The 14,233-nt window shown below is 42.6% G+C and overlaps 2 protein-coding genes across 2 annotated transcripts in view; one reads left to right on the top strand and one right to left on the bottom strand.

Annotated features, from left to right (window-relative positions):
- Nucleotides 1–4,726: 4,726 nt before the first annotated feature.
- Nucleotides 4,727–14,233, bottom strand: part of LOC115296188 (histone H4) — a 22,703-nt gene continuing 13,196 nt past the window's right edge. The window contains exons 3-4 of the transcript XR_003910760.1: nucleotides 12,244–12,394; nucleotides 4,727–5,727 (exon numbers count right to left, since the gene is read on the bottom strand). The gene's annotated coding sequence lies outside the window, so the exon portion shown is untranslated. The remainder of the gene's footprint in view (nucleotides 5,728–12,243; nucleotides 12,395–14,233) is intronic.
- Nucleotides 13,911–14,233, top strand: part of LOC115296187 (histone H2B type 1-K) — a 20,121-nt gene continuing 19,798 nt past the window's right edge. Inside the window, exon 1 of the mRNA XM_029944678.1 lies at nucleotides 13,911–14,210. Coding sequence (XP_029800538.1) covers nucleotides 13,921–14,210 — 290 coding nt within the window. The 5' untranslated portion in view covers nucleotides 13,911–13,920. The remainder of the gene's footprint in view (nucleotides 14,211–14,233) is intronic.

Here is a 14,233-nt window from a genome sequence, read left to right as displayed (position 1 = left end):
CATGAATGTTAAGCTGCATTTCATAAACACAAAACAATAAAAGTCTCAGCCAAATGAGGCCTACTTTTTAGGAAAAAGAGAACCTAGGCAGAAGAAAGGTGAGAGGGATTGAGAGGGACTGGGAATGGGATGGAAAAAGCAAGTAGCTACTACAAAAGGGAGTCCCAGAGCCTGAAGACCAAGAAGCCACAGAGGGAGATAGTTGGACAAAGCCGAGCGGGAAAGAGGGAGATGAAGAGATAGACCTTGTTATGTTGTTGACACCTCAGCTGGGAACAGCGCCTTTTTCGTACTTGAAACACGGCCACATTTCCTGGGTTTTGGGGTGAGTGGGTGATGACGATGTTACCGCATCCGGAAGACACTGAGCAGCGAATGCAAAATGGCGCCCTTCTGTCCAGCTCTTAACGTGCTCTCTTCATTCTTCTTCCTCACACTTAGCATGGCTGACATGAACTTGCATATTGTTTGTTTAATCTTCCCGTTATCCAGACTGTAAGCTCTCCTGGGCAGGGTTAGTAATTTTTGTTGCTCACTCCCTAATGCCTAAGGCTGTTCCAGACACACAATAGACTCTCAATAGGATTTCCAGCAATCAAAACTAAATGAAGTACTCATAGAGATAGAGGATAAACTGAATTGTTGCAAATGTTTAATAGACTTAGCGACTCAGCCATTTTGGGCCTTACTTTCCACGACTGTACAACAATAAGAAAATAATTCTAAGAAGGAGTGTGTTCCTAAGGATTAGGTGAGATAAATCTTGTAAAGCTCTTAAAGTCCTGTGGACATTTATTAACACGTACCAATGGTGAGCAAGAACTATATTTTCCTTAGTCACTGATAGAAAAGGACGATCAGAGTAGCCAATTTTTCACAGGTCAAACACTAAGAGACAAAATTGGAGCCTTTGAATGGTGTGAATCTCAGCACAAGGGGTATGTTTGGGGATTTGGAACAAAGCACATGTTGCTCAGGAATATCTCTTGACCAAGGATGGTCTGAGTCATTATCTGTCCATGTGAAAAATGACTAAGGTAATTTTGGAGTAGAGACACCTCACAGCACATTATACACACACGTGTGAAAAGAACTCTCTTCCTCATCCATCAAATTTAATGCTAATGGCAAAATGGCACCTAACAAAGAAACTCTTTATTTCTTCAACTATAAGAGAAATGTGAATGCAAAGAAGAGTTGAGTGTAAGCAGTAACCGAAATGAGTATGAGCTCATAGAACCTACGAAGTATGAAAGTCTGTTTTGCCAGAGAATTCTTGATGAGGGTGTCAATCCTGCTCAAATCTAACCCCTCCCAGTTTGGTGTGCACAGATTCGGTAGAAGGAAAGCATTACCTCAGTGTAAGACCCTAAATAAAGTGTTTTAGCATTTTCATTTTATTTTTTGTTTTAATTATGTCACAGGCCTACAGAGAACCTTTATTTACCATGCAGGCTGTTTGCTGGAGAAGGTGAAAGGAGAAAGGCAAAAAGGCTGTAAATGAGATGTTAGGATCAATAAAATTTGTGGAGAAATGGAATTCTGCTTTCCTTGTTGATCCAAATCTCTCTCTGAGATCTCTCTAGACATACATTTATTTTTCACTTTATCATCTGGCATCGAAGTCTGAGTGGGTAAGGCCTAAGGACTGTTTTGGCTCCGATAACGATTTTGAAGGTAAGCAGCTTGGTTTAGCTCAGCTGACATTAAAAATAATTGTTTTTTAATGTGTATTTATTTTTGAGAGGGAGAGACAGAGCACGAGTTGGGGAGGGTCAGACAGGGGAAGGCACAGAATGTGAAGGAGGCTTCAGGGTCTGAGCTGTCAGCACAGCGCCGGATGCGGGGCAAGATCCCACAAACTGTGAGATCATGGCCTGAGCCAGAGTCCCACGTTCAACCGACTGAGCCACCCAGGTGCCCATCAGCGGACATTTGCGGGGTCACCTCCAGCATCTGAATTGAGGGAAACACAATCCTTCGAAGCAGTCTCAAACCTCAGGGTGCACCAAAACCACCTGCAGTATTTTTTAAAACGTAGCTTGCTGGGCCCCCCCTCACAGATTCGGATTCATCAGCCAGCTCTGTAGTAAGACCCCATTACGTGCATCTCTGTATGGTCCAGGTGAAGCTGTCGCTGCCGGTCCAGGAAATCACACCTGGAGAACCGTGCTTTCAACGCGAAGAGGGGATTTCCTTGAAATACTACTACCAAACAGCAACGCACACCCGTCACGTTCGGGTCTAAACTGGAACTGTGAAGTCCTAAAAATTGGCAGCGGCCATCCCTCAGCCTCCGCGACCACGCAGGCAGGGAAACGACCCTGTGGCCTAGCAGGCCCGGCGTTCGCTCCGCCAGTCTCATAGCCACGCCCCCTCGCCGGCCTCCTCATTGGCTCATTTTTCCACGCCCCCACACGCTGGATTCTCATTGGCCCTACCTGCCACTCCCCCTCACGCCAGCTCCTAGGGAGGTCTTCATGCAACGTCGGTCCACACCGTCCTCCTAGTTGGGCCGCTTCCGCGGCAGACGGTGGCCCAACGAGCCTCTCGCTGCGCCTGCGCCACGTTACGTTCTTCCGGCTGCTCGGTGGGGACGCGCGTCTTCTTGGTTCTTCCGGCCACTGCAGCCGGGCTGATCCCCGTGTCTCCCCCTGCTGGCGCGCAAATCTTGGCGACCTGGGCTCGCGGCGCAGCCGCCAGGCGTTCTCGACCATCCAGCGGGCCGTCCGCAGAGGCGCGCGCGGAAGCGAGCGAGGCGCGGACCCAGCGGCTGGTCGGCGCTTCCCGGTCCGTCTCCGCTCCGACAGGTTCTGACCTGGCCCGTCCCTCTGCCCAGTGCCCGAGGGACCCTCTCCGTCGCGGCGCGGGGCGCCCGGCTTGCACAACCCCTCTCACCGTCCTCGGGATTGTAGGACACTTCCTTTGAATACTTGAATGTTACATAGTTTCTTTTGTGACCTGCACTCTAATCCAGGTACTTATAACTACTTTGTTTCCAAGCATGTGAGAAGCTTTTTACTTTTACTCTTTAAAAAAAAATACTTTCGAACTGCCCTTTAGTTGGATGAAGTTAAAAGAGTAAAGTATAGGGGTGCCTAGTTCGTTCAGTTGGTTAAATATTGGACTTTGGTTCAGCGTCTGGCTCTGCGTTGACAGCTCAAAGCCTGGAGCCTGTTTCGGATTCTATGTCGCCCTCTTTCTCTCTGCCCCTCCTCCCTCATGCTGTGTGTGTGTGTGTCTCAAAAATAAACATTTAAAAAATTTTAATTGCACTATCTATGAAATTGGTTTTTTGGTACCTATTGTTATTTTCCTGTAGCCAGGGTCGAAATTTTGAAATTATTAAATGAGTACCTTGAAATAAGTCAAATATTCTCTGTACATTAAATGCAGGAATCACAGATGAAGTATGTTTATCATGTTGTTCAAATCTTCTATAACCATAAGCATTTTCCTTGGTTTTTATATGAATGTCTAGGCGTAGTGTATTAAAGCTTGTCCTACACTTGTAGTCCTGAGTTACCGAGTCTGGCGGTTGTGGCCATACATGTTTCATCAGGTACATCAAGGCCCTGAATGTTCCATTTTATCAGTGGATTTTTCTTTTACTTTTATGAATTACGACTCTTTCCCATCTCCTGTACTTCTATGTCATTACTCTTAAAAAAACGAGCCTGGGGTTGAATGTCCCTTGCTTCTTGCCTTCATAATTCCATTGTTATTTCTTTAAACTTTCCGTAAGTATTGCATAGTCTCTATCTGATAAATTCAATACCTGAAGTCCTCTGTCTGAGGGAGAAGAGGGGATCTTTTGTTTGGAAGCCTGACTTGTCATAGTGTTTTCCTTCTCAATAAGGTCACATTTATTATGAGGTTATATATGAGGCCAAATTCCTCGGAGAGTGCCTGGCATGTAATATGTGCTCAGCAATAGTGATGAATCGTTAGATAGGTGATAGGTAATAAATAATCTGAGTGTACCTACAGATTTGGGGTTAAAGATGCTTCCTTCCTGAAGTGGTTTGTTTCTTTCTAGGAGGCACTAGAGGGCGCAACGAACCCGCCGTTCTTTAACCTGGAAGCTTTCTCTGAAATAGACTGGGCTTTGGTGAAATCCTGGTTGTAAATTTCCTCTACCCTTCTGCCCCGCTCACTTCTGAGACAAAACACGTTTCTTCCTTAGGGATTTTTGCCAGATATTTTCCCCCTCAAGCCTAAGCTTTCTCAAAAGCTCTGGCTCTCTCTATACTAGGTTCTCCTAGTATAAGGGCTCAGTTTAAGGGCTAGCATCCTTTTTTCCCCAAGAGGCTGACATTGACCAAGTGCAGAATCTTAATGGTACTTGCCCCCAACGGAACCCAGTCTGCTGAATTTATCAGTAGAACTTTGGCTACTAGGTGTTGATTGTTCCGGGAGATTTGGGGGAGTTTTCCTTGGTTTCTTGAAATCTGGGCCATGATATGCCAGTGTGTTGGGGCAGTTTTGCTAGTCCTTAGAGTTTTGCTTCAGGATGGCTTTCCAGAATATTTTCTTTTCCACACTGGAACTAGTGTGTACCTCTCTATCCCCACTAATACTTTGGGTCTTAAAATTTGTTTAGTATTAACATTGCTATTCTTGTTGTCTCTTGATAAGTATTTCCCAGGCATATTTCCCTTAATTCTTATTTTCCTTTATTATTTTTTAAATCCATACATGATTTATTTTCAGACTCAGGAGTACATTCTAATGCACATTTTTAATTACACACAGGTTTTTGGTTTATAAAAAAATGATAAACATCATAAAAGGATAAAATATTATACATATTCTAGAACTCTGATGTTAGGGAGGAAGGATTCCTCTGTACTTCAAGGTCCTAGATGGACTACGAATCAAATTGACATGGGACAGATTAACAGTTGAAAATCAAATTTAATAGAGTACATACCCGGAATCCACATAGACATGGGAATTTCAAAGCCTGGCAAAATAAAGTATGTATGACATCCTGAACCACGGAGAAAGCGGTAGGGATGTGGGACATTAGGGGGAGAGAAGGGAATTCACCGAGGGATAGGAAAAGCACATGTTTAGTAATTTCATGTTTGCCCTGCCTGACAAATGGGTCGCTCGGATAGAATCTATCTTTGTTAATCACCCTTATTCTAGGAAAGACCCCCAATTTAGATTCTTCTGTTTCATTAAGAGACCAAATTTTCCTGAGCTGCTGGGTCTCGAATGCCTTTAAGTCCAAATAATCCACATGTCAAAATGGCACATTCTGGGAGGGTGGGGTGCGAGGTGGGCATCCTGAACCCCTTCATTTTCCCTATCCGAAACTTCCTTGGGAGTTTCACATATTAAAAGTTGAACTGATAGGTCATTTCCTCTCCTTGATCTAGTCTCTTAGTCTTGAACATAGTCAAACTCATTTCAGAAGGTAGTGATCAAGGTGTATTCTCCAGGTTAGGTCTATGTTTCAAATATGCAGGTGTTAAATAAAAAGCATTTCTATGGAAACAAAAAGAAAACAATGGTTGATGAGTGGATCAAATGTAAACCCAGTTTCTGAGTCCCAGTTCTGGGATGACCAGTTGGGTAGACTTCTACATGGCAGAGTTGACACCATCTTGAGACAGAAGGAGGTCAGGGACTGGCAATCGGACAGATCTTCTTACATTGTAGTTGAGTTGTCTCTGGTGATCTTTCCAGTAGCCCAGAGAGCCACAGCACAAAGATGACCTATGCGTGAGCAATTTGGGCTACATCAGGTCATTTATACTTAGTTTGCATGGCTTCAGGGAAAAAAGGAAGTTTTCCTTCTCAAAGGACTCTAAGTCAGGAAGACGAAAGAAAATTCAAAATGTTGGAGACTTGTAGGCAGGCATTGGAGGACACTAGAAGAAATCACTATCTAGTTCAGTTTATAATGTATAGTATTAAAATCTAATATCTACAAACATGTGTTACTGAAACATATTTTTTTCTGTATACTCGCCCTCATTTTTACCAAAGATAGCCATATTAACAGTATTTTGTTTGCAAATAGTCTAGTTTTAAAATATCCTGGCCCGATGATTTACATAACTGTAGCAAGAAGTGTGGTTGGTGGTATTGACTCTTTAAAACCTGCTTTGCTGGAACTTTTCCCGAGGAATCTCTAGATCAAACTGTTAATCGCCTCTCAAGGCCAGAATCCAAGCCAAATGTTTGCGCTCAGACTTTGCCTGCAATACCTACACATTTGGGTGAATTCCTCTCTTCTTGAGGTCCCCAAAATATCCCGAGGTTCCTGCGCCTGCCAGGAAGTAATATCTGTGCTCACCCAGTAAGGTAGTTTGGAATTCTATGAGCCAGAAATCAGGATGCTACTTCCAAGGGACTTTATGGACTCCATAAAGTCAGCCTTAGTTCCTCAAACCTGACTGGTCAAAACTGAGTCTCTGCATTTCTCTCTCAAATATGATGTTCTAGTCAAAGCTTCTTAGTATAACCCTGGTTTCCAAGTACGTCTTCGCGTGTGCTCGCTCCGGTAGCACATGTACCAATTATGTCTTCTCATAAGGAAAACAGGCACTTACTGAACTTATGTAAATAAACATACTGCCATAAAAATATGAGAATTCTCACTGAGACGTACTGTCAGATAGGGACAAAAGATAACATTTTCAATTTGTTCACAAAGGCATATTTTGTCAAATTGCTGACGTCAGTGAGCTAAGAGAAAAGGTTTTCTTAATCTGGAAAACAAAACAAAACATTTTTTAAAAGTCAGCCATGTTTGAAACAAAAAGTCATAAACAGTCTAATTATCTTCCTCAATTCATTCAGTCCCCTGTTATTAATTCTCGTTTGCTTAAATCCAAGTTGTCCGCTAGGTCTGGAAATGTTTATTTACTTAGTTCACTTTTACGGTCTTAAGGTTACCAGAAACCTATACTCAGAGTTTTTTTCATGAGTGTCACTAAAGATGAAGTACGTTTGCAGGAAACTTTCATAGAGCATTTGAGGAAAAGTATAGCTATATATTGTAAGAGACTTAAAATGTTCATGATTAAAGATCTGATTTCAGTTTCATTGCAATGCAACTGACAAGGAAATTTTGTTAGTTTTTGTGACATAGAACACTTCAAGACAATAACATCCCAGGACATCGGATTTCTAGGCATTTCATATCATTTTCGATGACGTATCTATATGAAACTAACAGAGTTTTTCACTTCTTTGACAAAGCTTCCCATGTAATTTCACATACCAAAAAAGCCTAATTAAATTTCTCAATAAAAAAATATTTTTTGAAATGTTCCAGGGACCTGCTAAAAAATTTTGCCAAGATTATGGTCAAAAGACTTGATTTAAGAATTTGATTTTAAGAAGTATGATCAAAAAAATAAAAAAGATGGGAACCCTTGATTATAGATTGAATCATAAGGATCACAATCATTATGAAACAATATTTTACCATCCATTTAATCGAAACAGCAATAAAAGATACCAGAGACAAATTTGGAAGGTTCCAGGGTTGTGAATAATATTTAGCTTTTTTAATATTAACACTAAGTTTTCTTAAGTAATTGAAGACCTGATAAATATAGGAAATTATTTTGGCTAACAGATTCATTGTGTTTTTAGGCAGATAACTTAAAAGGTAAAGAAAACGTTTGTTTACAATTTCCTATGAAGAGCAAAGCAATAGTTTATGAAACCTTTGTACTTTTAGCAAAGAGAAAACAAAAACTTTGCACCCACCAGTGTATTTTCGATATTGAACCGCCTTTACGAATTTAAATCTGTCCTAATCATAGCCAGTACTGACCGCACATAAAGTTTCTTTCCAAATAAACCTACAACTTTTTCTATTCAACATTCTGATTTTGAACTAAATTTTCTCTGTAACTAACCAGCCTTGCTTTAAGGCTTTCTTTTCCCTCAACAAATGTGTCTTTTTACTACTCATACTTCTTAACAAAAAACACATCTTACTTTCCTTGCATATAGAGCTGTTATTTCTACAAGTTTCTATTAAATGTATTAAAATCATTAATGTTTAGACATCTTAATTTTTTGTGAAAACTAGTAAACAGTTGTGAAGTGTTAGACCACAGCTCTTCATATTGGTCAGTTTTTGAATATGTTTCATTATTTTTAGAAACATGTATTTTTCCTAATATAATCTTTCAATAAAGCATAAAATGTTTACTAAGAGACCCAAGTTTATCTTTAGTTTCTCTATGATAAGACAAAAATAGATAAACACGTTCAGTTCTTAATATTTCAATATTTTACCTTATTCAGGAAGAGATCTAGATTATCAACAAACTGAAATTTACTCATCATTTAACTTAGCAAAACTATAAAAGTTTAGGTTTCCAAAGATTTTAGAAGTTATTTAGTGTACTTATAAAGCTTTTAACTTTATTTACATCTACTTAAATTACCTGTTTTAACGATTATGCATAGACTATCCACATACATTTCATGAAGTATTTTTCTAAGTTTTTTTCTTCCTAACAAATTTTGTAACGGAAATAATGGGGTTTCGGGGCGATGCTGGGGTGGTCCAGAGCCCATGGCCAAAAAAGAATTCTTGAAGATGCAATTTTTTGGTGCAAAAAGGTGATGTTACTAAACCATGAGGAGGGGCCGTGGGCACAGGGAGAGCAGCACCCAGGTCCCCCGGGTAACACACTGTATCCCCTCAGGTTGGGCGGGGGTCAGGGATAAACTAAGTCTCTAAGGTATTTTGGGAGCAAGATTTCCAGGGCCTTGAGGGGCTGGTGTTGTGAGAAAAACACCATTTATCGAGCGTGATGTCAAACCTCAGTCACGAGGCCCTTCAGAAGTTATCGGGGGCCATAAGCTTGGAGTATAATCGCCAACATTCGTTTCCTGGGCACCGTGGCAGCACGAAAGCCCCTTACACCTTGGTGCGGTGATATTAGGGATTCAGGAACCGGAGTCTATGGGTTTCTGGAGATTAGGCTCTGGATAAGATTGCCTTTTTCTTGCAGTTTATGAAGTTCTCCGTAAGCTGAAGGAGACGCCTGTCCTGCACGACTGTGGTCCCCATCAGCCAGCTGCTTTCCTTCCTTCCCCTGTTCCCGGGGGGCCAGGAGCATCCGGGGAACATCGCACATGCCCCACAAGGTGGGGGAGGGTACTGGGGTGCTGTTCGCCTGTACTTTGCCCTTAGCTTGTCCCACACCCCCTCATCAGAAATACCATGAGCTTATTTGACTTACTAAAACACAGCAGGATAAAAATTTAATATTTAATGATGATAACTCTAAAAACATGTCTATTTTAATTAAGCCAACAAACTGAAACTAGCTTTAATACCAAATATTTCCCAGATTATGTGAATTTGAAAATCATTTGGATTATTTTCTAACTTTCTGAGTGTTAGAGTGCCTAGTCTTTGCAAGCGTGTGCCAGCTTCAAACCAACTAAATATTGCATATTTAGTTGCATATAAAGTGTATATAAATATGGCACATATTAAGTGTAGCAATACCATCCAGCAGTAGGAAAAGTCTCTCACATTAAAACATACATGGACATATACACACATATCCTAATATTTGTAGAGAGGACATACAGCCCAATTTTTAAATACTGTCATCTATCTGCGTATCTACCTATCTAGCTACCTATTTTTTTAAAACTTTTCCCTAAAGTTTGCATGCCAGAAAGATTGGCTCCTGGGTCCCAAAGAAGATGGGGGTAGAAAATTTACATCAAAAGGCAGAGAGAGAGTTTTCTTCAAGGGGGATATTTGGAGCCTATCTACCAGTTACCATAGTTGTTAGAATCTGGGCCCAAAAGTCACAAATTTGCATTTTACAAAGGCTTCTTCCCCTTCTCCCCTTTTCCTTTGGTTTCCATTCAGTTTCCGGAGACATGATAAGATTTATAATTTCAAGGGAAAGAAAAAGAACCCAAAGACATTTTTTTCCTAGAGTTTCAGAGGAATTGCTCTTTAAAACTTACTCCCTTTTAAAAACACAGAACCATTTTGTTCCAATATCCTGATTTTTTTTATAATGTCCACAAACATTTTGAAAGGAATTTGCAAGACTTGAAAATTGATAAAGATGCGTGGGTTTTAACTTGTTCCTAGAGTTGTGGTCGTGGTTCTGGTTGGTAGAGATTTAAGGACACTTGTCCCTAATCCCCCAAAGAACTGCATTACAGCCTGAATATCAAGGGACTGCCCATCTTCTTAACTGCATTTGCTTCTTTATATCAGGGAGAATTTTAACTAAAATGGGAACCAAAAGGTTCACGCCTTTGTAAAGTGTATATAGTGAAGTTTAACAGCATTGTTTTTTCTGGGCGCACAATTTAAACGTGGCTTCTATTCGCGCCTGAATCCTGACCCTTTGCACATCATTTGTAGGAAGGCCTAGGAGATATTTCGGCCATCTATTTCCTCAGAAGGCAAAGTTGCAAATATAGTCAAATAATCTTTCTAATTACTCTCTAAATTTGGTAGGATCTTTTGAAAGTAGAAACCAAGGGGCTTTATAATTTAAAAGCTCTGGCTGTTGCCCAGGGGGAAAAATGTTACGTTTTCCTGTGGGGTGGGGGGCGGGGCAGGGGATGGATGAGCGTGGATCTAGGGTACCACTGCCAAGGACATTGTCTAGGAAAGCTGAGGTTGAGTTGCTTACAGCCTTGGAAGGTACCAGCCAGGGCCCCCTTCTTGACAGTCTTCACAGCTTTTGTTAAACTCATCCACGAGCTTTCAGGAATTACTTGAGCAACGTGTATACTTTGAACCAAGAGATTAGGCCAGTGATCTCTGTAAATCCTGGAGGGAAAGGGGAACTAAACCAGGCAGATGTGGCCAAGTTTTAAGAAGGACATTTACACTGGCTGTGATCGTATCTTTTTGTCTTGGGTCTAATTTCCATTCTATTACCTCATCAAAGGAGTCCCTAACGTGAACCCTTATAAGACAACGGAGGGCTCTTTAAATGTGCTTTTCAAACACAGCCAATTTAAAGGATCCATCGTATGACCATTGATGAGCAGGATCTATTAACAGTGACTTAAAACAAGAAGTCTTTCAATGGCTTAACCAAAGACACAACAGGTGTCCAGAAAGAACCCAGATCATGCAGACCCTGATCCCAAAGTTTAGTTACTGCACAGGCAGTGAGGATGGTATAGTGAAAAAGATGTCTCTGGCCTCCCACGAAAATATGATATGCCTCCAATCACAGACCCACGAATCGGTGATACCAGGTAGGCACTTCTGGAATGAGACCTTCCAGCATTAACAAGCAGGACGGTTGAGATGACAAAGATGCCTCTGGGCCAGAACCTCTCATGACAAGCCCCTGTGAGGTGGCACAGCCAGACAGAAGGAGTCTCAGGTTCCTGGTTTAATTGACCGGTCATCAGGGTGCACCTGATACACGCACCTTCCAACGGTCAAGAGCGAAGAGAATATCCTCATTGGTCAAAAGCCAAGCTCTCACGACACAGAGCAGAACAAAAGGAAAATATTAACAGATCTAAGCCTTGGGTCTCATGGAGCCACACTGATTCCTAGGAAGTATTTGCTGAGGGGTTGGGGACTGTGTGTTGTGTCACAGTGTGCTTCTGAGCACAGGACTTTTCTTTCTTATGTTTTTTAATGTTTATTTACTTATTTTTGAGAGAGAGAGAACTCAAGTGGTGGAGGGCAGAGAGAGAAGGAGACAGAATGTCAGGCAGGCTCTGCCCCATTAGCACAGAGAAAGATGTGGGGTTTGAACCGAGAGCCGTGAGATCATGACTTGAGCTGAACTCAAGAGTTGGATGCTTAACCGACTGAGCCGCACAGCGCCCCTACACGAAAGTTTTTTAGTTGGCTTACCAACTATCAAAATAACCATTTCCACCACCAACTCACCTTTCCACGGGAGTCTCCTTGAGCTGGCCGGCACTCTAACAACTTTTAAGTGCTCAACCCATGCTCACCAATTCTGGGGTGAGGGCTTCCAAGAAGTCCCTTAGCGATGGATGACAACCAACATAAAAGACACAGACAAACAAAAACAAAGACCGTCACTGGGAGGAAACGGATCGGCTACCGAAGGGGACTCGGCCAAATTAACCAAAGAGCCATGTAGCGCAAAGAATTCATTGCACGAATAGTTTCTCCTGCTAATCTCAGCGTCGAAAGAGAGAAAAAGGACACTCACCACTTTTGTTCCATCGACTCCACAGACAGATAGTGCAAGAGGCTAACATGGTAAGAAACGGTACCTTCGGTCAGCTATATGTCGGCCATCCCCAGGATCTCTGAGCTGCTGTGGCATCCAGGACAGGCAGTGTCCAGTGAGTTAACGTATCCTGTACTTGATGTCAACCTTTGAGGAGCACGAATTCCCATCAGTCGCTTCAAAGCTCCTTCTAGCTAGAATCAAGTCGACATGAAAAGATACAAAGGAGAAAAACAAATGTGTGGTGTACTTACAGGGAATCCACAAATACATGGAAATTCCAAAAACAGGCTAAATGAAGTAAATATGTCGTGCTCAACTAGGGGGGAGAGGGTAGGGCATTGAGATTACAGAGGAAGGGCATGCACGTCAAAGGCAGTAAGAAGAGCAGATGTTCGGTAATTAGATGTTTGCATTTTCATTCAGATGTGATGTGGGCTCAGAGCTGACAGCCAAGAAAGAATTCTTGAGATGTCTTTGGTGTAAAAAAGGTGATTCTTTAAAGCACAGAGACAGGACCCATGGAGAGGAAAAGCTGCACTAGGGTTGTGAGGAGTGGCTGGTTATATACTATGGAGGTGGGAGAGGTAAAGGCAAAAGGGAAACACCCAGAAGGACTTGAAAATGCTAAAGGGGGTTCCCATTAGATGCCTGGGGGCCTTGCTATCGTCAACCTAAGGTTGTCCCAACCCCCACTCCCATCCCACCCCCCCATACACACACTAGTAAGGGGTTAACATCAGGACACTAGGTGGTTCCTGGAGAAACCTTATACTCTGTTTTTGCCTCAAGTTACTTGTCAGCGGGTGGCAGGTGATAGGGAAATGTAACGTTTCCGCCCTTTCCTTCCTGCCTTTGTTCCCCGCACCGCCCTGGAGGGGAAGGGGATGTTGGGGCTCCAAAAACTGAAATCACGGGTTCTGGAGATTACAGTATTGATAAGATTGCCCTTGTAATTTACTAAGATTTTTGTAAACTGATGAAGACTCAGGTCCTGCATGACCATATTCTCTTTCTGTTAACCATTTGTTTTCTTGCCTTTCATTTATTCTTGGGCAGCCAGGAGTGCCTGAGGCGTATGGCTCCGGTCCCCCGTCCCGTGGAGGGGGCCTGTGCTAGCTTGTGCTTTACCCTCACCTTGCCTCAGGCTCCCTCATCAGATGGATCATTCATATAAAACTTATCTCTGTTAATAACACTTATTTTGGGAAAGACGCCCCTTCCGATTTAGATTCATCTGCATAGTTAAGACAGGGAGAAAAGTGTCTCTTCAGCCTGCAGTCTCAAGCATCTTCAACTCAAAATAACCCACATGCCAAAAAGGCACATTGGAGGGGGAGTCCAGTGGTAAACCACAACACTATAAAATAATCTGAAATTCTTTACACAAGATTGCCTCCCTGGCGTGCCAAAACAGAAGATGGCTCCTAATATTCAAAATTAATCAAAAAATTAATCCACATTGTTATGCACTAATCATAATTTGTTATAAAATGCTTTACCGGGATTGAAGCATCCAGGAAGAATGAGAGAAAATTTCTCTCCGGAAATTTTCTACTCTCCCATGGGAGAATAGAACTCGAGCCAATCAGGCCACACGCCGAGTTCACCAATCAGAAGAAGCAAAATGAATTCCTCATTTACATAAAGCTGCCTACAAATAGGCAAGATCCTGCCGCCTACTCCATTTCCTCTTCTCTCTAAAGAAAGCAGAGTTGAGATGCCTGAGCCGGCGAAGTCCGCTCCGGCCCCGAAGAAGGGCTCCAAGAAGGCGGTGACCAAGGCGCAGAAGAAGGACGGCAAGAAGCGCAAGCGCAGCCGCAAGGAGAGCTATTCGGTGTACGTGTACAAGGTGCTGAAGCAGGTGCACCCCGACACCGGCATCTCGTCCAAGGCCATGGGCATCATGAACTCGTTCGTCAACGACATCTTCGAGCGCATCGCGGGCGAGGCGTCGCGCCTGGCGCATTACAACAAGCGCTCGACCATCACGTCGCGCGAGATCCAGACGGCCGTGCGCCTGCTGCTGCCCG

The sequence above is a fragment of the Suricata suricatta genome, chromosome 7 (assembly GCF_006229205.1).
Source record: "Suricata suricatta isolate VVHF042 chromosome 7, meerkat_22Aug2017_6uvM2_HiC, whole genome shotgun sequence".
Lineage (NCBI taxonomy): Eukaryota > Metazoa > Chordata > Mammalia > Carnivora > Herpestidae > Suricata > Suricata suricatta.
The sequence above is the reverse complement of the archived record's forward strand: the minus strand, read 5'-3'. Positions and strand labels throughout refer to the sequence as shown.